We start from the raw sequence: 23,103 nt of genomic DNA, 5'->3' as shown, positions 1-23,103 counted from the left end.
CCAGCCCCTGGCAACCACGGGTCTGTTTCATGTCCCGAAAGTCTTGCCTGTGAATGGACTCATACAGTGTGTAGTCTCTGAAGTCTGGCTTTCTTCACGGATGCATCTGAGATCTGTCCATGTTGCTGCACGTGCCAATAATTCATCAGTTCTTACTGCTGAGTGGTGTCCCTTTACACAGGTGTTCCACAGTTTATTTAAGATTGAGACCATCATGAATAAAGTTACTAAAAACATCTGTGTACAGGTGCTCATGCAAATTTAAATTTTCATTAGCCTTGGGTAAATACCTAGGAGTGGGTTTGCTAGGTCATATGTTAGCTTTATTAGAAACTACCCAATAATATGTGTGGGTTTATTTATGGATTCTTTATTCTGTTCCACTGATCATACCCTTTTGCTAATACCATACAGTCTTGATTACTGTAGCTTTATACTAAGTCCCAAATATTCTAATTACTCTTAAGGTTAACCTCTTCCTTTATCAGCTATTTAAATGACTTGTAAATCGACTCCTCACTTGTCTTTAGGAGAGTTTTCTCACTGATTTGTAAGAGCTCTTTCTACAGTAAGAACAGTTATCAACTATATTACAAATTATTTCCCCAGTTTGTTTCCATCATAATTTTGTTTTAAACATATATGCACCATACCCATAAACTGTAATCAAATCGATCACCATTTCATTATAATTCCTGTTTAGAAAGGCCAAGATCTTACAAATATTCAACTTTTTTTTGCGGTGGGGAGGCTTAATTCTTCATATACAAATCCTGAATTCACCTGGAATTTATTGTGACATATGACATAGGTAGGGATCTATCATCCCTTCTTCTTGAAATATTTAATTATTCCAGTATAACTTATTAAATAATTCTTCCCCTGATGCCTTCTGATAATGGAGGAATTTAAAATTATTAAGGCCTCTTCCTTTTTCTACCTCACTTAAAATCACCAGCTAAAGAATCATGGTAAGATACAGAGGTGCCCTTGGGCACCAATCCTTACACTAAAGGGCCACAAAGCAGAAACTGACGTGTGTGTTCAGCAAGTATATGGCACCACTATCTGCCAGGCACTGTGCTAGGTGCTGAAATGTAGTCCTCACAAGACCTTAGAGGTTGGCAATGAAGGGAGAATTTCCAGGAGAGCGGGCACTGCTGCCCTTGGTGTCCTGGGCCCTGCCACAGTTCGCTTCTGTTCATTCATTTACAGAGATGAATGAATGTTACAACAACCACCTGGCTTATAAAAGATAGCTCCACCTTATCTTCCATCTAAGATTCCCCTTTTAGAGCTGCTTCCATGGCAAGCATGTATCTCGCTCTACCTCCAAAAGTCCCCGTAAGCCCGGATAAAAGCCTGGACTCCAGGTTACAAAGGGGCAGATCATGTTTTTAAGAGTTTTCAATTACGATTTCTTGATTCTTCCTCATCTCTTGTTGCTATCAGTGTGCCAGCCTCTAGGAGGTCCCTTTGCTACCTATCAGCTGAAGCTACAAAAATAAACTTATTCAACTTGCTAGAATTTTATGTAAAATTAACTAATAAATAAGGATATGAGTGAGACCCTGAATGACAACGGTAAACAAAATACATGAGCTTTGTACATGGGTTGAGGGCAGTCCATTTCAGCATCCCAGCAGCCTTTATTTGCTTGCTTTCTGGTGCTCTACTGTGTTCAGAACAACTCAAGAACTAATCTAAAGAAAGGGCTCAATAAGTACTTTCCCTAATTGGTAGGAGACACTGATAGCTAAGGATTCTGAAGCTCATTTCTCCTACATAAAGTAACACAAGAACAGTTTCAGAAAGCTTCCTTACCATATGAAAAGCTACTCCCTTCACTCCCCTGATAGCAGCCAGAAGAGTCAAAGGTTAGAAAGTCAGGGAACACAAATTCTCTACCTATTCTTGCCTCTGCTGATTGACGAGTTCATTTTAATACTGAAGCTAGATGGTAAGTCCAAGAAGTTTTTATCAAGCTATTTACTGACAACTTGATAATACAACTATCCTTGAGACAGACAGCACCGTACGCCACCCATAAACTGATGACTGAGAAAAAAAATTAGGACTAATCTAAAACCACTAGGAATCTTCTGCTTCCAGGTAGAATACAATGGGTTGTAGCAGACTGAAGGTCCTGCTCTAACAACTAGAAACAAAAGGATAACTTGCAGAAATCATGATTTTAAAGCCCTGGGAGCAACAGGAATAGATGAACTAAAATTCCAGACTGGAAAGAGCCCTTTCTAGAGCTAAGGCAGAAATTCAAACAAGAATCATGTGACCTCCAGAGTTTCAATGGATCACAAATGTTCCTGAAAAAGGTTAAGCCCAATCAACTTATATTACACTATAACTAAAAGAGTATCTTAGGTATAACATCATTTTTAAAACCCTGAAAACCAGGTAAGGTTAGGAAAATACAGCTACTCTGATGCAAGAATATAAGCTTACAGTGAACTGATATTTAATGTCTCATATATCAATCAACTGCTATCTGTATACATTAGTCTCTTAAGAATTTGTTAAACCAGTTTCAGCCCTCTAGAAACAAATTACCACTGCGTACAAAACTGGGAATCACACCCTGGAACATGGGGGTCACACCACCTGAGGGGCTTCCCTGCATCTACTGGAGCTCCCAATCCATGTTAAGTCTCTTTTAAACTGTAACAAGAACCTCCAAAGGTCAGTGAAGAGTTAATACACACAAATTCTGTTAACACAAAATGGGTTTTAAAAAAAAAAAAAATCTTACCTAACACACCAAATACCTACAGATTAAGTCTACTTTGGTTTTAAAAAATAAAAAGAACACTGTACCCGCAATGACTTGATGTTCCTTTTGGAAGTAGCCCTATCTAAAACCTTACCTCCAATTTTCCATTACAATCTTCCCAAGTCATAGCTAGGAAACTAAAAACACAACAAGGAAAATGAGAGCTCTAATATATAAAATGAATTAGATACGCACAAAAAACAAGGCCACTCACTATTCCACACCTGCATTTTATGCCCCAAAGCTTATTTCGAAAGTGCTTGAGCTTATTCCTTCTGTCAGAAAGTTGTGGGCCCACTTTGTACTCAGCCCCAAGGTCTAATCTAAAAAGGGGCTTCACAGTGGTCCGTAAAACACCTCAGAAACTGCACCTCTGCATCTCTCCGAACAGAGGCACCACAGCTTTCATCAGACTCATGGTGAGTCTAGGACTCATTAAATATACATACAGAAGGGCAAGAAAAAGGAGTTCTGAAGTGACCAAAGAGAGCAGGAGGAGCCATGGAAGGCGACCACCATTAAACTTTGTAAAGAAGTTTAGAAGAACGTACATTTTCATTTCTTACTCTCTGTAATGTTTATTCATTTAAACAAACATTAAGAGCTTGCTGTGTTTACCAGGAGATGAGGATGGGACACAGATACAAACACAGTTCCCTCTCTCCAGGATCTTACTACTGAGCAAGCGGGACAAGTGAGCCATCTGGAGTGATTAGGCTTGGCATCACCCCATCCAATTCCAAAGGGAAAAGGCACGCAGGGCATATGTCCTCTGCAACTCATCACCCTCTTTTTTTAGCCATTCACAAGCCTTCTATTATTTTTTATCCAACAAACTAGAGTGCCTACTCTGTGCCTGGCTGCATCCCAGGCACCAGAATTTAGGCGTATCTATGAAGAGGGTCTCCCTTCACAGTCTTATTTTCCTACTCACCAGACGTTGTCACAAATGCTGAGGGCCCACAATTTTTTCCTTAGGTTCCAGGGTTTAAAATAATTCTGAATTAAAGTTTTAAAATATTAAATTAGGCAGTGTCTTATACTATACTGGATGTAATTTTAAACACATCACCATCAGGCTAACAAATCAATAAAAATTAGCTAAGATACACCAATGTCTTCCAAACACAGTGTAGATTATATAGAAAATGTGCTACACAGAATGATGGGACTGAGACATGAAAAATGGTGAAGGGCACAAATTGGCATCATAGCTGTAAGGAAGCATCAGCTCCACACAGGAGTCTCTGCTGGTGAACTTGGACTATAGCTCCGGGGGTCCTGTGCCATGTCTGCTCTCCACCTTTGTCTACCAAAGTCCACATTAACAGGTGAGGATCTGACTGACAGAAGCCATAGTCCTTGAAAGAAGGAAACCGCACTCTGTGTGTTAAGGTGACTGTGAAAGCGCTACCCAAGCAGCCACCCTGGGAGTCATGACAGGACCCGCCGGGCAGGGTTTCCCCAGAAAGCGGGGCCTGCGGTTGACTAGCCCTGCCAGGCCCGCCTCAGGGAGCGCACGGGAGAGACATGAAGCCGGCACCCTGACGTAAGCAGACACGCACGCATCCTTCAGCAGCTCTTAAACACACGACAGTCACTCCACAGGCCATTCGGAGCTCTGAGTCTGTTCAGCAATGTGCGCTCTGACTGAAAGGATTCCAAATTTCCTGTGTCACTGAGTTGGTTCTACTATAGTTTGTTTTGTGAACTAGCCTTTTCTTTAACAGGTTTATGCCTCTCCCCACAAATAAAAAGCTTAAAAAACACCCAAGCAGATTATGATGTTTTCAACTCCCCAAAGGTTTCCTAGGCTACAACCTGAAGTGAAGATAAGTGGTTTCGGTTTCCATATGTACTTCTGTATTAAAATAGTTCCTGTTTGGGGTGTTTTGAACAACTCTTCTGAAGTTCCAAGAAACTAACCAGTTATCAAATAAACATCAGGACTTTCATTTGTTTTTTTAAAATCTAACATGAAAACACACACACACACACACACACACCCCTTCTTTAGAAGTCAACCTACTCCCTAAACACAAAAAAACCTAACATTCTGAAAGTTAAACACAACTAAAAACACGAGCGGGAAAGCACACGTGCACAGGCCTGCCCTTCCCCCGGTTCTCCCATGCAGCCAGCGTTTCAGAAGTTCCCCCAGGACAAATTTCCAGAGGAGCGAGCACCTCAGGAAGAAAAATGAGGCCAATGCAGCCCCACAGAAACATGAAGGCGGCGTGTTTCTCCTCCAGAGGAGGACATGCTGAGACAGTCCGAGCTGCCGGCTGAAGGGGGTCTTCATTCACCTAAACCCTACAACAGTCCTAAGGCGGGAACCGTTCCTACCTGCACTGCACAGAGAGGTGAGGCAAGTGGGGAAGGAGATCGGCTGGGTGGGGAGAAGGTGAGGCCTGAGGGCAGGGGGCTGGGAGACAGCAGGACCCTGAGGCTGGGCTGGGGCGGGAGGAAGGTGACTGACAGCCCATGTGGCTGGAGCTGAGCAGCGACAGGGAAAACCGGGAGGGAAAGTCAGGGAAGAAATGGGGGGAGCCGACCTTGAGGGTCACGCGGCCACAGTGAGGACTCCAGTTTTGACTCTGGGTGGAATGGGAAGTCTTGAAGGTGTTCTGAGCAGAGGAGTGACATAACAGACTCCAGTCTTCAAAGGAACTGAGCAGCACCGTTTTCCTCCTTGGCAGGGGTGACCTGAGACTGCCGCCTCGGGCTGCAGACCCGAGGAAGCCCCTCCTTACAGCTCTCCTTAAAGCTGCTCCCCAGGGCACCTCCGACTCGCCCTCGCCCCAAGCCTCAGAAGCCACCTCTCCCCGGAACTGTCAGTATCTGAGAAGGGCAGCAGCATGGAACAGAGAAAAGGAAAGCGACTTCCAAAATCCCTTCTCTTACCTGCTTCCTAAGATACACGCACTCGTGCGTATCAGCCCAACTCTTACCTCCTCAGACAGAATACCCAAAGACTCAGATCAGAGCTGGGCTCTAGTTTGAAAAGTAGGTGAACAGTAACTTCCAGTTTTTATTCTAATAGGACCTGCGGTTACCAGCCCTGCACACCTTTGTCTTTCCACAGGATTTTAGGGGGAGTAAGTGGTGCACTAAGGTCCACCTAAAACAAAACAAAACCCCTGTCTAGTTAATAGTAGAGCCCTTAGAAAACTGCAAAGGTGCTATAAATCTTCTGGATGAAGAAAACGATTTTAAATGAGGCAATGAGGCAACCTTCTGACTACAGTGGAAAGGAAGCAGGCGGGACAAGTCTCTGGGCTCCTCAGGACAAGGGACCCTGACGGCTGTTTAGTTTCAAGTTCCAGGCACTGGAGAGGCATCAGAAAACATTTCCAAGGGACCTGAAATTTGGTTTTCACTTACTTATCCCTAAATGAACACAGAATGTGACTAAAAATGGGGGGGGGGGGGCAGGAGGTGGAGAGAGGTGGAGGGGAGAAATTTAAACTCAATTCTCAACATCAAAAAGAATATACATTCTTGCTCACTTTTTTGAACCTGAAGGTTAAAAAAAATTTTTTCCCTAATGCTTATTACCTAAAGAACATGAGAATTAAAATACTGGGAATCTTTTTTCCACTAATGGCTAAAAACATTTGATTCTATGGGTCTGAATCAGCGGTAGGGAAGGCTAGATGATTATCAGAATCTCATGAAAGCTTCTGGTTGTGGGCCTCACCCAAGACTATCAGAATCAATCTCTAGCAGGGTTGCCCAGGCAAGGTTTTTTTTTTTTTTTTTTTTTCTTTTTAAGTCTCCCCCAGGTGAAACTGATGGGCGATGAATTGAGAACCACCAATTTAAATCTTACCATACCACTAGTACAGTAAGTTATACTTTTCAAAATAGAGTCACCACATATTTCATTTGATCACAGCCTTATCACACAGTGAGAACAATAAGTACCGTGGCTAAAAATGCAACAGGGAAAACATCAAAAACACGCAAATCATTTCTATCATATTTTTCAGATGTCTCACTGAGAAATCAATGGTTGAGTCAGCCTGAAAAACCCACCTATAGGGTACCTATAGATTATACTACCTCTAACACTTCATGCTCAAATATTAAATTCAATAACAGCTGATTTATAAAACCCAAAAGATTTTACTCAAGGCACTGCTACCTGCTTCTCAAATACTTGATTATACAACATTCACATTTTAAAGCCAGTACATTGTGAAGACAGAACTAATACCAAATCAAGTGCTTTTATTTAGTGTTCATGCAGATCAATTTTTAATTGTGATTTCTGAAATAATTTTCATTTCTCATAGACATGTGAAACTTCAGAAAGTTTAAGGAAGGATTTTCATTTTTTCTTTTGGTTTTATATGACAAGTGATGGCACCATACTTTGTAAAAGGTAGCTGTCAGAGCATATGACCCTGCATTTGGCAGCTGGGTTGTGGAAGGTGTGTGCCACACTTCTATGGATATGTTTTTCAGTTCTCAGCAGCCAAATGCTACCCGTGTGACTAGGCCTAAGCCCCAGGCTGCAATGCAGCTCATACTGGGCACACTTACACAAGCAGGTTCTGTGTTTCCTTTTTTAGTTTTCCAAGGTTTCTGCCCTGGGCCTGGGTATGGGCCTGGTTTAACAAGCATGAGTGTATAAAGCCTAAAGTTCCTCTTTAGCCTTTGGCACAATAGTGATCAATTAATTATGAGATAACAGGTAACATCATCCCTCCGCTGAACTGTAGAGACCAGATCTGCCTTGCTCAGTGCTGTATCCTGGGCGCCTGGCATGGACTAAGCATGCCATAAACACGTGCTCAGGAGAGGGAGGGAAAGCAGGGGAGGGACTGGATGGAAGCAAGCCTGGTTTTCACCTTGGTCAGTAGAACAGCAAACCGTTGATGATTGCAAAGCTGAGAAGGACAGAGAAAACCTCGAAGAACAGCACTCGGTCTGTTACTCACATGGCAGCATCACCTACAGCAGGATGTGCTCAGGCCAGAGAAGTGTTCTAAGGCCATGCCCACTCCCACATGCAAATAAAACAAACAAGGTGCTACTTTAAAGCAGACCAAACTTCCTTACCTACGCACAGAAGAGGCTCAAATCATCCCTTAAAAATATATAATCCCAAACTCCACACTTGGGCCTAATACTCTGACACAAGCCTACGGTCTTCTAATCTAGACTCATCAGGACCATATGTCTAAATGACAAATAGTATAAGTATAAGTAATATAAAATTTAGCCAGATTCTGACTCTGGGAAGAAAAGGTCCAAGTCGGAAAATACTAAAACATTACAAAGACATCTGGCTCTAATAAACAACTGAGAAAAATGAAACTGTACACACTGAGAGTTGGTGCAGCCTGGGAAGGACTGTACAAGCAAGTACACAAGCAGCTTTTCTGTAATAAATCTGAAATAAAAGCAAGGAATTATCGATTCATAGTCTAAGCTATAATGGCAGATCTATGTTAATCAAAGAGAAAATTTCCGATTTGCTTACATCTTTTTGGATTATTTCAAAGTTCTATCACAAAGTTTAGGTTAGGTTGCACTATCTGTATAGGAAGGAGGAATCCTTTTAAATCACAGGACTAGAGCAGAGCGATGAATGGCTGCCATAAGCGCATTAAATGTGGCCTCCAGTTTCACTTCAGCTCTTGGCTTAAATACACCAAGATTTCCCAAATATTATACAAAATATAATTAGCATATAAATTTTTTTAACATCTTTATTGGAGTATAATTGCTTTACAATGTTGTGTTAGTTTCTGCTGTATAACAAAGTGAATCAGCTATACGTATACATATATCCCCATATTCCCTTCCTCTTGCGTCTCCCTCCCATCCTCCCTATCTCACCATTCTAGGTGGTCACAAAGCACCGAGCTGATCTCCCTGTACTATGCAGCTGTTTCCCACTAGCTATCTATTTTACATTTGGTAGTGTATATATGTCAATGCCACTCTCTCACTTCGTCCCAGCTTCCCCTTCCCCTGGCCCGTGTCCTCAAGTCCATTCTCTACATCTGTGTCTTTATTCCTGTCCTGCCCCAGGTTCATCAGAACCATTTTTTTTTTTAAGATTCCATATATATGTGTTAGTATACGGTATTTGTTTTTCTCCTTCTGACTTACTTCACTCTGTATGACAGACTCTAGGTCCATCCACCTCACTACAAATAACTCAATTTCGTTTCTTTTTATGGCTGAGTAATATTCCATTGTATGTATGTGCCACATCTTCTTTATCAGTGGTTAGGAATCCGCCTGCCAATGCAGGGACACGGGTTCAAGCCCGGGTCCGGGAAGATCCCACATGCCACGGAGCAACTAAGCCCGTGCGCCACAACTACTGAGCCTGCGCTCTAGAGCCCACAAGCCACAACTACTGAGCCCACGTGCCACAACTACTGAAGCCCACGCACCTAGAGCCTGTGCTCCACAAGAAAAGCCACCACAATGAGAAGCCCACGCACCACAACAAAGAGTAGCCCCTGCTTGCGGCAACTAGAGAAAGCCCGCGCGCAGCAACGAAGACCCAACGCTGCCAAAAATAAATAAATAAATAAATTTATTTTTTTTTTAAATGAACACAATTCTAAGATGTGTCTATAGACTTCATCAGATCTTAAGGCATTACTGAACCTGAAAAAGCTAAGAATCACTACTCTAAAATAAATGCAAGTACATATTTTTAACATGGTGAAGGTTAAATGCTCTCACCTCAGTGGACATAGGATAATTTTTGGCTGATTATCTAGTTTTACAACTGTTTTTATTTTAAAAAATACAATATAAAAATACATTTGTTAGCATGCATCTGAACACTGAAAAAATGCAGTGTGTTTCTGTCATGGCGACCTTCATTCCCAGACCATAATCAGGCATTACTGTTAAAAATAAAGTAAAAACAACCCCTACACAACATCTCAGGAACATGTACATTGGAATACTTCTTTGTTTTTTTAATTTAGTTTATTTTTGGCTGTGTTGGGTCATCATTGCTGCCCACGGGCTTACTCTAGTTGCCGCAAGCGAGGGCTACTCTTCATTGCGGTGCACGGGCTTCTCGTTGTGGTGGCTTCTCTTGTTGTGGAGCACGGGCTCTAGGCGCACAGGCTTCAGTAGTTGTGGCGTATGGGCTCAGTAGCTGTGGCTCGCAGACTCTAGAGCTCAGGTTTAGTAGTTGTGGTGCACGGGCTTAGCTGCTCCACGGCATGCGGGATCTTCCCGGACCAGGGATCGAACCTGTGCTCCCTGCACTGGCAGGTGGATTCTTAACCACTGTGCCACCAGGGAAGCCCTACATTGGAATACTTGTCTTCCAGGCAATGAATAATACGTATTTTTTAACTTTTTATCTTGAAATAATTATAGATTCACAAGAGTTGCCAAAAAAAAAAAAAAAAAAGAAGTACAGGGAAGTCCCATGTACTCTTCACGCAGTTTCCCCGGCGGCAACACCTTACTTAACTATAGCACAATATCATATAGGAAACTGACATTGGTTCAGTCCACAGAGCTTACTCGGATTTCACTGTTTTACATGCACTCATTTGTGTGTAGCTTCCATGCAATTTTATTACATGTGTAGATTCATGTAACGACAAGAGATACAGAAGTGCTCCATCACAACAAGGTTCCTTCATGCTATCCCTTTATAACTACACCACTCACTACCATCTCTAGCCCATGGCAACCACCAATCTGTTCTCCATCTTTATAAGTTTGTTATTTCAAGAGAGTTATAAATGGAATTATGCAGTACGTAAGCTTTTGAGATCGGCTTTTCTCACTCAGCATAATTCTCTTAAGATCCACCTGTGTTGTTGTATCAATAGTTTGTTCCTTTTTATTGCTGCATAGTATTCCAGGGCAAGGATGCACCACAGTTTAACCATTCACCCACTGAGGGACATCTGGCTTGTTTCCAGTTTGGGGCTATTACAAATAAAGCTGCTATGAACATCCACATACAGGTTTTCATGTGAAAATAAACACCTAGGAGTGCAACTGCAGGGTTGTATGGGAAGTACATATTTAGTTTTATAAGAAACTGCCAAACTATTTTCCAGAGTGGTACAGTAGTGACTCCTCTCTTGTTATTCTTTTTCATAATTGTTTTAGCTCTTCTAGGTCCTTGGCCTTTCCATACAAATTTTAGAATAATGTTGTCTATGTCTTCAAAAACTTTGCAGGGCTTTTGACAGGAACTGCATTAAATCTATGGATCAACTTGAGGAGAAGTGACATCTGTACTATGTTCCAATTCATGAATATGATTTGTCTCTCCATTCATTTAAGTCTCCTCTGATTTCCTTCATTAGCACTTTGCATTTTTCAGCATAAATTATTTTATGTTTTGTTAGATGTATACATTTTCTTTCGCATGATTGTAAATATTATTGTGTTTTTAATTTCAGTCTCCAGATGTTTGTTAATATATACAGATGCAATTGATTTTTATGTGTTGATTTTGTATCCTGTGATCCTGCTGAATTCACTTACTGGTTCTAGGAATTTTTCTGTAGATACATACCTTGAGATTTTCAACGTAGGCAATCATGTCATCTGCAGATTGAGATAGTTTTATTTCCTCCTTTCCAATCTGTATGCCTTTCAGTACTATGCCAAATAAGAGTGGTGAGCGTACATCCTTGCCTTGTTTCCAAACTTAGGATGAAAGCATTCAGTCTTTCACCATTAAGTATGATGTTAGCTGTAGGTTTTTGTAGATGCTCTTTATGAAGCTGAGAATGTTCCCCTCTATTCCTAGTTTACTGAGAGCCAGCAAAGAGTAATATTTTAATGTAGGAAAAATAACAGATTTATAAAAAGAACTCCAAGCTTTCTGCATACTCATATGCATGAGGATACTTCTCATAACTCCATAAATGAATAATATCCATTAAATGCTGAACTGCAAATTGTAGAGTGTATACAGATTTTCTGTTTACATCCCAAAAAGCTTATACACACCAAGTCTAAATCCAGATCTTTGCACTGTACTAATATGGAGCCATGTTTTATATAATTTAGCTTTCAATGATATCTCCTGCATATTAATTTAGCAAATAATAAACTAATGAAGAGACTGAATATTTCATCTTTGAAAACAGTTTGTCTATAAACTAGGAAGCATCTAATACAGGGGTTTTCAGTTCCAGAGCTGTAACATCCCAGGAAGCCTCTGAATCTCAAGTGAGATGACAAAGTTTTCAATACCAAATTTAGTTCATTTTAACTTGAAAATAAACTTTAAAAATTTAGTGAAGTAGAAAGACATAAACAATTGCAGGGTTTTACAACAACTGAAAAGTTCTGTCCACGATCTAAGAAACAGTTTTCCCATTTCAGAGTTTCTATAATGAAGAAACCTTTAAAGCATACTTTAGTTTTGTTTTTTAAAGCAGAGTAAGGTCTTTTCCAATACTGCTTTGAAAAAAAGAAACCCTCACCTACCCAGAAATTCACCTGGAGGCTTACTACAAGGGCCCCCTGCAGGGCCAGCAGCAAGGTCCCCAACAGTTTCAGCAGAGCCTGAGCTCTCCAGAGCAACATCATGACGTGTGCATGACTCCAGCAGGGACAGGTCCATCCCCTGCCTGACCTTCCATCATCTAAACTGATGTAATTAGCAGTGATAATGAGTTTTCCACCCTGTACACTGCTGCACTGCAATCTCTACCACAGGAATTCCAAAGACTGTGATGAGAGATTCCAGGATTTTTCACAAAGATCATTTTTTATCTTTCCTTTCTAACTTGGCGAAGTCAACTTAATATACATTCTTGAAAGCCAACAGAGGCAACTGGAATCAACAGCTCACTGAGCAAGATCTAGCTCTCCTTCTCCCCCCAAATCCCTAGATCTGATCGCAAAGGTAGATGGCACATGCAATCAGACTGAAAGAGGAAACCAGCTGGTAGGAGCGTCTGTGGTGCTCCTTTCTAGAAGACACAGTCTGGAAACAGGAAGAAATTGCACTAAGACAACCATTAGAAGGATGAATCAATTTCTCTCACCCCATAACTCACCAAGCATGAACAAGCAGGTATTTGTTCTAGGTGGGAGGAGTGACTGTGGGCACCAGGGGCAGAGGTGTACTGACAGTCTGTCAAATAGTAAGACCAGACACCAGGCCATACTCTGCTCCTCTCCCACATCCACTGGAGGCTACTCAGACATTATATTCACAGACAGACTATTAGGGAATCTCAAAAAAGACATAAACACACAACTAACAATCCCCAAGCACCTAGGAAACATGGGCAGCATAAGAGAGGAACTAAGTGCATCAAACGGAAGAACTAATACCCAAGAAGAATCATTTAATGGAGCATTTCCAGAAATGTGAAACTATGCTTCACAGGATAAATGAAATGTATAGCCCAACAAAGAAAATAAAATTAAATTCACATCAGACTTCACCCTGGCAACTTTAGAAGCAAAAGGTGACAGGAAAATATCTTCCAAGTTGGGAAGAAAATGATTCTCAATGCGTATTTCTACACCCAGCCAAAGTACCATTCAAATGTGATGACATTTTTAGACAAAGACTTGGCAAACTTCTCACAAATCATCTCTAAAGAATTACAAACAAAACAAAAATAATCTAAGTGAAAGACAGAAAGGTGAAGACTCAGTGGTAAACCAAGAAATTAGTAAAATTAAGTCCAAAATTGAATATTTTTTATAAAATAAATAAAAGCAAATAAAAAATCTTTTACTCAAAGGAAAGTGAAAGCAAACTATAGTTGTTTGTATGGTAGAGGGAATGATACAAATATCAATTAACTCCAGACATTAAGAGTAGACACTAATACAAAGAAACAGATTGCACATCTTGCAAACCACTGAAGGAGGAGCAAAGAAAACTTGAATAACCCAACAAAATATGGAAAAAGGTAATAATGAAATAAGGCAAATGAAAAACACAAAATAAGATAGCACAAATAAGTCCAAACATTCCAGTCAAAACAAGTATGAATGGATTAAATTCACCTATTAAAAGTCTGACTCACAGATTATAGACACAAAATCCAGCTACATATTATTTAAGAAAGATAAATCTAAAACAAAATGACGAATAGGATCGAAGGCAATAAGCAAATAAGTGCAGTTTCACATTGCTAAAAGCTATAGCCCACCATGTAAAATAAATTATATAAACTTTTATATATCTAACACAGCTTGAAAATAACATGTACTAAGCAAAAACTGATTAAAATACAAAATTCACAGATAAAAGTAGGAGACTAGCATAATTCTCTCATAAAATAACAGATTAGAATTAAAACATAATGACACAAAGGAACAAATTACATAATTAACAATCTTAATTATGTATAAAAATTCTGTACGTACCAAAAATTTTAATCATACAGGAAATAATAACCAAAAATTACTATGTATTAAACCACACAGAAAATCTCAAAATATTCCCAAAGCAGAAACCAATCAGGCATATTTATTGACTGTAATGTACTAAAATTAGAAGTTAAAACCAAATGGCTAAAAGGAAAAAATAAATGTATCCACTCTGAATTTTTAAAAAACAAAAAAACTAAACAAGAAACAAAGGAGAGAAGATAAAGTTTAGCAATGAACAACAATGACTGCAGAGTGAAACCCCTGGGATGTTACCAGAGATGGAGGGAGAAGGCAACATACAGCCTTAGATGTAAATATTTTGTTAGAAATCAGGACAATAAGGGAAAAAAGCTTTCAATTCAAGACACTAAAAAAGAAAAAAGAAAGAAAACTCAAAGGTCCTGGAAAGAATTAATAAAAATGAAAGAAAAAGTAATGATATAGAAACCAAAAAGTATAGTTAAATAAAATCAAAATCTGATTCTTTGAAAATAATAATAAAATACACAATTTCTGAACTGAGTTTCAATGTTGAGGACCAGTGTACTCAAAAAAAAACTTACCTATAAAATTGAACCAAAGTTGTTTTATTTAGCAACATCTGATAATTTAATTAAATGACAGATTCTAATATTTATTCCCAACTAATTTTGCTAAACATCTGTGAAAAGTCACTGATTTTGGCATAATAAACTAATACTACATTAACAGAGAGATAACTTTCCATTTGTTTTTTAAAGCAATTCTGTAGTAAATTCAATCACACAATTACACAAAATGTATGGAAATAAATACAAATAAAGAAAATGAACTCCACCCAATTCTACTGTACCAACATAAGTTAACCATTTATCAGACTGGTGATTATCCTTCTAAACGGTTTTCTTTTCCTTTTTAAAAACTTGTTTAAAGTTCTATTATGCAATATTTATGATATAAGGGGAGAAAAAAAGAATATTACAATGAACACCTGCACATTCACTACTCAGGAAATAAACATCACCAATACAGTTGAAACCCTCTAGATATGCCTGCCCCTTAGAAGTAACTAGTTTGATCTCATGTGTTCTTCATACTTTACTGCATGTGCATGCACCCCTAAACAATATATCATACTGCTCTGTATGTTTTAAACTTTCATATAAATGTTATAATACTGTATGTATTCTTCACTCATTTTTTCACTTAAACAAGTTTGTGAACTCCAGCCATGCTGACATAGTTTATTAATTTTCACCAAGCTATAGTTTTACCACATGAATAATGAACAATTTATTCTCCTGCTGATGAACAGTCAATGTTGCTAAAAACATTCTTTGAAAATCTCTTGCATACATAGGAAGCAGAACTGCTGGGTCTCAGGATGCGTACATCTTTAACTTTACCAGGTATTGACAAACTGTCATCTACAAAGCACAAGAGTTCCTGATGTTCTATAATCTTATCTACACTTGGTTTTGTCAGACTTCAGTTTTTCTCAATGTGAAAAGTAAGAAAATATCTTACTGTGGTTTTAATTTGCCTTTCCCTGATTATTAGTGAGGTTGAACATCCTTTTCATGTTGAGACATTTATGTTTCCTCTTCTGCATATTCTGGGCCTCATTTTCAGATTAGAGCCTCTCCACTAATCAAAAATCTCTGCCTCAAATATTCTGATGAAAGACTTTAGTGAAGCCTGGTTATCTGTAGTGTGCAGAAACCATTTTTAACCCTTTCTTTTACAGAAAACATAGTCTAACATGAAAAACAATGTCTTGGTGTACAGAGTATTCAGTGTAAGATCAGCACTCTTCAATGTGTGTCTTTAATCTTCTATAACCTGCATTTTAAATGATCAGAATGCAAATGGAAGGCTCATATCTATGAAGTCTGATATCATGTGCATGTAATATTAGGGCATATTTTTCCAAGACTAAACCTAAAATTTTAAAAGCTGACCACACCTTCAGATTAACAAATCCTTAAAAATTGAAAGTAAATTCCTAAATGACCTTCAAAACAGATATGATCCCAAGGGGACAAAGTTGACACAAACTGAAAAGCAATAAACCCTTCTACCACAACTAAATAACTCACGACAAGTGAGTGAGAGCGTGAAAATGTGTTGGAGTGAAGGGAGAGGGCCAGTGGGAATGCCAAATGCTACCACTATTCTGGAATCCACCACACAGCAGGCACTCTGTGTATCAATTTCCTTTTCTGTACAATGAGACAGACAATAACCACCACACAGGTCACTGTGAAAAGTAAACAAGAGAACATACGATACCTGTATCTGATCTAATTCTATTTTATGGATGAGGAAATGAAGCAGAGAGGTCAAGTACACTGTTCAAGGTCACAATAAATGATTCCAATGCCCCAATTCTTCACACTGCACTGTCATATTCACAGTACCTGTCTAATATGGGTCTCATGACTGTTAAAAAGTATTCACAGGAAGGAGATGACTAGAAGTATCTCAGAAGACAGGAAAAGTACTCAGACCTTAAAAAAAATTAAAACGGGCAGATGAGAGGTTACCTTAGATAGCAACTTAACTCATTTTCCTTTGTGCTGACAAATACACTTTCGACATTAGCCATCTTAAAGGTAAAATAAACTCATTGCCAGCTTTAGAGAAACATGGCATTCGTGAAACCCAATCTGTTAACTAAGACCCATTTAACAGAAATTCTCTTAGAAATTATTTTGATACCAACAACCACAGATTTGACCAACTACACTCTAGCCAGTAGAATTCAAGAGGACAAATACTGGAAGGTTACCTACCCACCGCAGGTGCATCATACTCATCACCAAGCAGAATTTCTGGTGCAGAATATGCAAGAGATCCACAGCTTGTAGTGAGCTTCTTCCCTGGTTGAAACTTGTTGCTGAAACCAAAGTCTGTCAACTTTACAAGACCCTGTTTTTCAAAGAAGACCACATTCTCAGGTTTTAAGTCTCTGTGAACCACATGGAGTTTATGGCAATAAGATATGGCATGAACTATCTGAGCAAAGTACTTCTTGGCCAAGTCTTCATTAAGTCCCTCCTCGTGCTTCATTATGTAATCGAACATGTCTCCTCCATCCCCAAGTTCTAGAATAAGATATAGTTTGGTCTGGGTGTCAATAACTTCGTAAAGGCGTACGATGTTGGGATGCTGCACTAGTTTCATGCATCTCACTTCTTGGAAAAGATGACCAGTGGCTAGAGTGTCCAATTTTGTCTTGTCAATAACTTTTACTGCCACTTTTTCACCTGTAAAGACATGCCTGGCAAGTTTAACCACTGCAAAATGACCTCGACCCAAGGTTTTATCCAGATCATACAATCCAGCAATCTTCCCATCATACCCTCGCTTGAATCCTGCCATGCTGGTCCAACAGAAGAAAAAATATTTAGACTGTATAAAATGGATCTTCTCATATATCTGCTGAAAATAAGGAATTCATTTTCAATGTCGCCATGGACATCTACAAAAATAAGAGAAATAAAATTAAGTTTTCTGTGACTTTTCCTTTTATAGCTTCATTTTTCTTTAAATTTTAAGAGAAGCTTGAAATAAATACACTGAGACATAAAATGAGTCAGGAGCATTTATAACAACCTATTTACATATCTAGGATTTACATTATAAAGCTTGATAATTTAAATACCATTTTACTTTGCAAACTGATAAAAAGTTAGTTTGTTGAAACAATTTTTTGGTGATGTCAGAAATAAGAAAACTGGCAAGTTTGATAAGCTATGTTTTCAAAGAATATTTTCCAAAAGTAATTTCTATTAGTGTCTTAAAAAAGAAGTCAGGGATTGACAAGAAAGGGAAAACACAAAGAATATACACTTGGACAGAAACCCAACAACTTTTTCCTGTTATTCCAAAATTAGCACTATTTCCTTTAAAATCTCTTCAATAAAGGCTTCTCTAACTCTCCCAGGTGATATTACCTTCCCTTCTCTTCTCTGCATCTCCAAAGCACCATGGGACACCTCCATCCCAGGCAGTCTTATTCTATAGGTTTTTGTATATACCGCCTTTATCCTGAGACTGCAAGGTTCCTGAGGGGTCTATGGTTCTATCAATATTTTTTACTTCTACCCTTCCCTAATGCCTAGAACAGTTCTACATACAGCAGGTAATTAAAATTTTGTTAAATTTTGAAATGCAACTTTTTTTCAAAATGTTTACAAGGCAATGGTTTGCTCTTGCATCACTAGTGCCTGGAACAGTAAGTGGCACACAGTAGGTGCTTATTATTTGCTGACTGACTGGTACTCACTCTTTGTGCTTATCAGTTATGCTTATCTTTATTACGGTTTTCCAACTCTCAAACAAAACCTACTATGATCTGCTTATATTTCAAGAGCAGACAAGCATGCATTTAAACCATTTAACTGTTAAAGACCATTTGGCTTTAAAGACCTCATTTCATATGGAATTTAAAATTCTCATCCTTTATAGTGTAAACCTTAAAATACAGAAATAGGTTCTTATAAATGACCCTGACTCAGAAAAATTTTTAAATGTATATAATTATATAAATTAAGACATCACTTTAAATCTCACAGACTGAACTCCCACTATTATTTTTTCTGACCAAAACTTAATACAATTAAATAACAAAATCCAATGAAAAATACAGCCATCTCCCAAGACTAGATCTTTCCTGTTAGTGCACGTTCATCCCTTCAGTGAAGCATTTTCTAATGCTCCTGGTATACAGTTTCACATTTTCAGTTACTTTTTGTTAAGAACAGTACTTACAGCATTTACTCCACTTTGGTGAAAATATCCCAAAAAACTAAATTGTACATAAAATAAGGTAGTTTTTCTTTTTAAGCACTAGCATTAAATACCTTTAAATCTCATTTTCGCTTAAAAGAAAAGAAAAGCTAACATTTACTGAAGACCTACTACATGTACTTGTACAAAATGAATCAAATTGGATTGTGTCATTGGATCTTAACAATCCTAAGAGGTCAGTATTATTTCCATTTTATAGCCAAGAAAACACTTGTGTTCCAGGTACGTGCTAAAGCTAAGGTTCAAACTGAATTCTTATTTCAAAGCATACACCTCTTATAAACATTTGGCCACTCTTAACAATATTATATTTAGGATAATAATATCTTAAGGGTTAAAATACTATAAAAGAGGCATAGTCATTCTCCCATGCAAACTGAAATGATCTGAATCACATATCTGGGGCCCCCTCAAGCTTTTCCGTAATTGTAAATTACCCTCAGAGTAATTTTGAGTGATTTGGTTTTTTAATTGTAAATTGCCCTCAGAGATAGGATTATCAGTCTCATTTTGAGGCACAAAAATAATGAGTAACTTGGCCTAGGCTATAGGGCCAGTGTGTAAAAGAGCTGGGATTCGAACCCAAGGCTATCTTGACACCAAAATCTGTGCTTTTAACCACTATGCTACACTGTTTCTGCATTAATTTCAGAAACAAAATCCTATTTCTATTAAGATTTTTTAAAATAAGAAACCCATACTATGTACAGGGGCTGGAGAAAAAGCAAATTTCTTCTATACTATGTATTATCCTTGTCATCTGAGCTAATAATTTTAATAAGATTAACAGGAAAACCCAAGTGGAAAAGTCTTGCTTTATTTGGACAGTAGTTCCCCAAAAGAAAGTTTAATTCAGGCATGTCTAATTTTCAAAAATAGAAACTCTAAGCTAACTCCAGGGGGCAGAAAACTATCTTTAAATCTTTAACTTCAATTAATTATAATGGCAGTAATTACTCTTAAAATTCTACCCAAGTCTATGTTTCTATTGTATGAGTTTGCAAATGCAACTTTCGCTTTCAAAACAAACTTCTTCAGGCTGCCACCAAGTTACCTAATATTTATTTTTCATCTATCACTTTAGTTTAGATGTATTCTACAGTGGCATATAAATCAGACTTTACAAGTAAATCTGAGTTTGTTTGAATTTTACCTTAATTCATTTTTTTAATTTAAAGATTTTTTTTATTACAAAAGTAATAAATGAATATACAGATGAGGGAAAAAGTCTTTTTTCAGGGTCTTAAACACCCAGAGATAATCACTATTCACACACTGTCATTTCTCCTCCCAGTACTGTGTTAGCAAAAGGGCACAATGAAGTAATTTTTAATCTACTAGCAAGTTCACAGGGAAGAATCTTATAGGGTCCTTTTTTAAAAAATTTATTTATTTATTTATTTATTTATTTTTGGCTGAGTTGGGTCTTTGTTGCTGCACATAGGCTTTCTCTAGTTGTGGCGAGCGGGGGCTACTCTTCGTTGCGGCGCGCGGGCTTCTCATTGCAGTGGCTTCTCTTGTTGCAAAGCACGGGCTCTAGGCGTGCAGGCGTCAGTAGTTGCGGCACGTGGGCTCAGTAGTTGTGTCTCGTGGGCTCTAGAGCGCAGGCTCAGTAGTTGTGGCTCACGGGGCTTAGTTGCTCCGCAGCATGTGGGATCTTCCCGGACCAGGGCTCGAACCCGTGTCCCCTGCATTGGCAGGCAGATTCTTAACCACTGCACCACCAGGGAAGCCCTAGGGTCTCTTCTTAATGACAGACTACCCTGTAATGAAATGATATTCTCACTATCAAAGAATTTACTTTTTTTGGTGCTTTTCTGGGTATACATATCTCTTGCTCATTGCCTATGAAACTACAATTGTATACCTAAAAACAGGAAGTTACGTATAACTGAAAGTTGGGAGGAAAAATATCCTTGTTATTGAACATCTTTTTGAATACACTGTTTAACCCTCCTATCAAGTATATTTTGAGTTAGCATAGGAAATAATTAAATCATTTTTTGACCTTGGAGGATCTTGCAGTGCCTGAAAATCATCCTGAACACCAATGGAAAATGTTAAGATGCGGCTTATATAAAGTAAAGGTGACTCTGCACCAGCTCCAAGACATACCCTGCCAACTGCATACTGAATAATCCTTGTTATTACTGTGTTTCGTTAGGTGCTTCTTTCTCCTAAAAGAAAACACAAAAAAGATTTTAGTTTAGTTCTACTTAACTTTGCTTAAAGTTAAAATATAAACCCTCAGGCTGGATCCAGACGAACATATAAAAATGGTAAATTTGTCTTCCGTGACCCAGTCTCCCATTTTCTTTCTCTCCTCTATGAACTGCAACCCGTTCAAGGAATCTTTAGTCAACAGGAGTGTCACAGTGCACAGATACATGGAGACTGGTCCAGGTAGACAGCTCAGAAGGATTACTGCACTGGAAGAAGGAGGAAATTATAATAACGAACAACAGTCAAGTCACCGTTTTTAAATGCCTCTTGGGTAACGAGCACGAATCCGCATTGCACTGAATCCTCACTAGGAGCCTGCAAGGTAGGCACAAGGAGGCTCAACCTGCCCTGTAAGCAGCAGTCTGCAGCTCCAAGCCTGCTCAGCCTGGCTTGGGAGCCCAACTTGCCTGCAGGATGCCCTCTGGGCTCATGAAACACCCACTCCAATATCCAGGGAGGGCAACCTTCCCAACACACCATCCTCTAGCAGGGCAGCAGAAATCAACACCAGCACCAGAGAACACACAACACAAAACACCTTTGCTTTAGAGGCTTTCCATCTGATAGTAAAAAAAGAAACTCTATGAACAAAGAGAATGTGAGAGGCTCACTGATATCTAAGTTCACGGCACAGTGAGGGAATACTGACCGACTGAGGCAGCCTTGCAGGCCTTTCCTCAACACTGAAATATCACACAAATAAAGTTCCAAACAAACTACGCCAAGGCACTTTACCCAATACACTACACAGGTGAGTTCGTCCAGGTAAGCATTAAACTCAAGCTCACAGGAGCTTGGGGGAAAGGGAGTACAAAGAGGTGGGGGAAAGCAGGAAAGGTAAAAGAAAGAAGGAAAGGTGGATGTGAAACCAAGTTTATTGCTGGGAATGAGGGGATGAAAAGAGGGAGACACAGCTACCACACAGACGAGGCCAGCAAAGTCATAGGCACAGGCCCACTTCTAGTGAGAATTGAACCCTGGGATGCCTACCTGGTCCTTCAGCTCCAAGTGGGATACAGTAGCTCCTCCCATTACCCATGCCTGCTTCTCTCTTTCCAACAGCCAGTTTCACCCACAGTCTCTCTGGCCAAGCAGTGCGATGGTCCCGCATGGCTGAGGACTGGTTCTGAAGGCCAATGACTGGATCTGAATCCCAGCTCACCATTCACAAGTCACTGGACCTGAGCAAAACCTGATCTCTCTGTACCATCAGTTTCCTCATTAGAAAATGTCAGTAGCCAAGAGCACCTCATAGATTGTGGTGAGGATTAAATGCGTTAATAAAGGTAGTGATTAAAATAAAGCCTGGCACAGAGTAAGCATTCAGTAAATGCTAGCTACCACCACCACTATCATTGTTATACTGATGGTAATCTCCCCTACCCAAGTAGAAATTCTTTTAGTCTTCCAGTCTACTTCAAGAGACTGAATTTACTGAGCTATTATCTCTCTTCTGTTTTCAGAAATCTTCTACTGCTTAGTTTCCTAAAATGTATTAACTTGGAAATGGGTGTTGATAAAGAAACTAATCTCTAGTTTGCTATCAAAGTCTGATGATTTTTCAATAAAGCATCCCACAAAAATCTAAGTATTTGCTTTTCAAATGATACTAAGATGACATTCTATCAAGTCTATCCTTTTAAAAAGGACTAAATATTCCTTTATATTTTTCCTATCAAAGTAACATATTTTAATAGAAAATATGGAAAATACAGAATAGGAAGTAGAAAGAATAAAGAGGCATCCACAGTCCTACTACAAAAGATCAGCACTATTAATATTTTGGTGGTTTTTCTGCAAATGTTTATATACCGCTTCATTTTGTTTTATAAAGGTGTGATCATTCTATATATAACTTTATATCTTGTATTCTTTTTTCACTTGACCTATTATTTTCCTTTTAGTATTTTTGCTTCAATTATGAAAGGAACATC

The 23,103-nt window shown here is 38.9% G+C and overlaps 1 protein-coding gene across 2 annotated transcripts in view; it reads right to left on the bottom strand.

Moving 5' to 3' along the window:
* The window catches only part of SNRK (SNF related kinase), a 62,486-nt gene that overhangs the window by 27,199 nt on the left and 12,184 nt on the right, over positions 1-23,103 (bottom strand). Inside the window, exons 3-5 of one of the 2 annotated variants that reach the window (XM_068559254.1) lie at positions 21,062-21,123; positions 17,496-17,615; positions 16,927-17,400 (exon numbers count right to left, since the gene is read on the bottom strand). In XM_068559254.1, coding sequence (XP_068415355.1) covers positions 16,927-17,400; positions 17,496-17,615; positions 21,062-21,123 — 656 coding nt within the window. Of the gene's footprint in view, positions 1-16,926; positions 17,616-21,061; positions 21,124-23,103 lie in introns of both variants that reach the window. The other variant, XM_068559253.1, reaches the window with a different exon arrangement.

Source organism: Eschrichtius robustus, chromosome 12 (assembly GCF_028021215.1).
Source record: "Eschrichtius robustus isolate mEscRob2 chromosome 12, mEscRob2.pri, whole genome shotgun sequence".
Taxonomy (NCBI): Eukaryota; Metazoa; Chordata; class Mammalia; order Artiodactyla; family Eschrichtiidae; genus Eschrichtius; species Eschrichtius robustus.
This window is presented reverse-complemented; position numbering and strand designations above follow the sequence as displayed.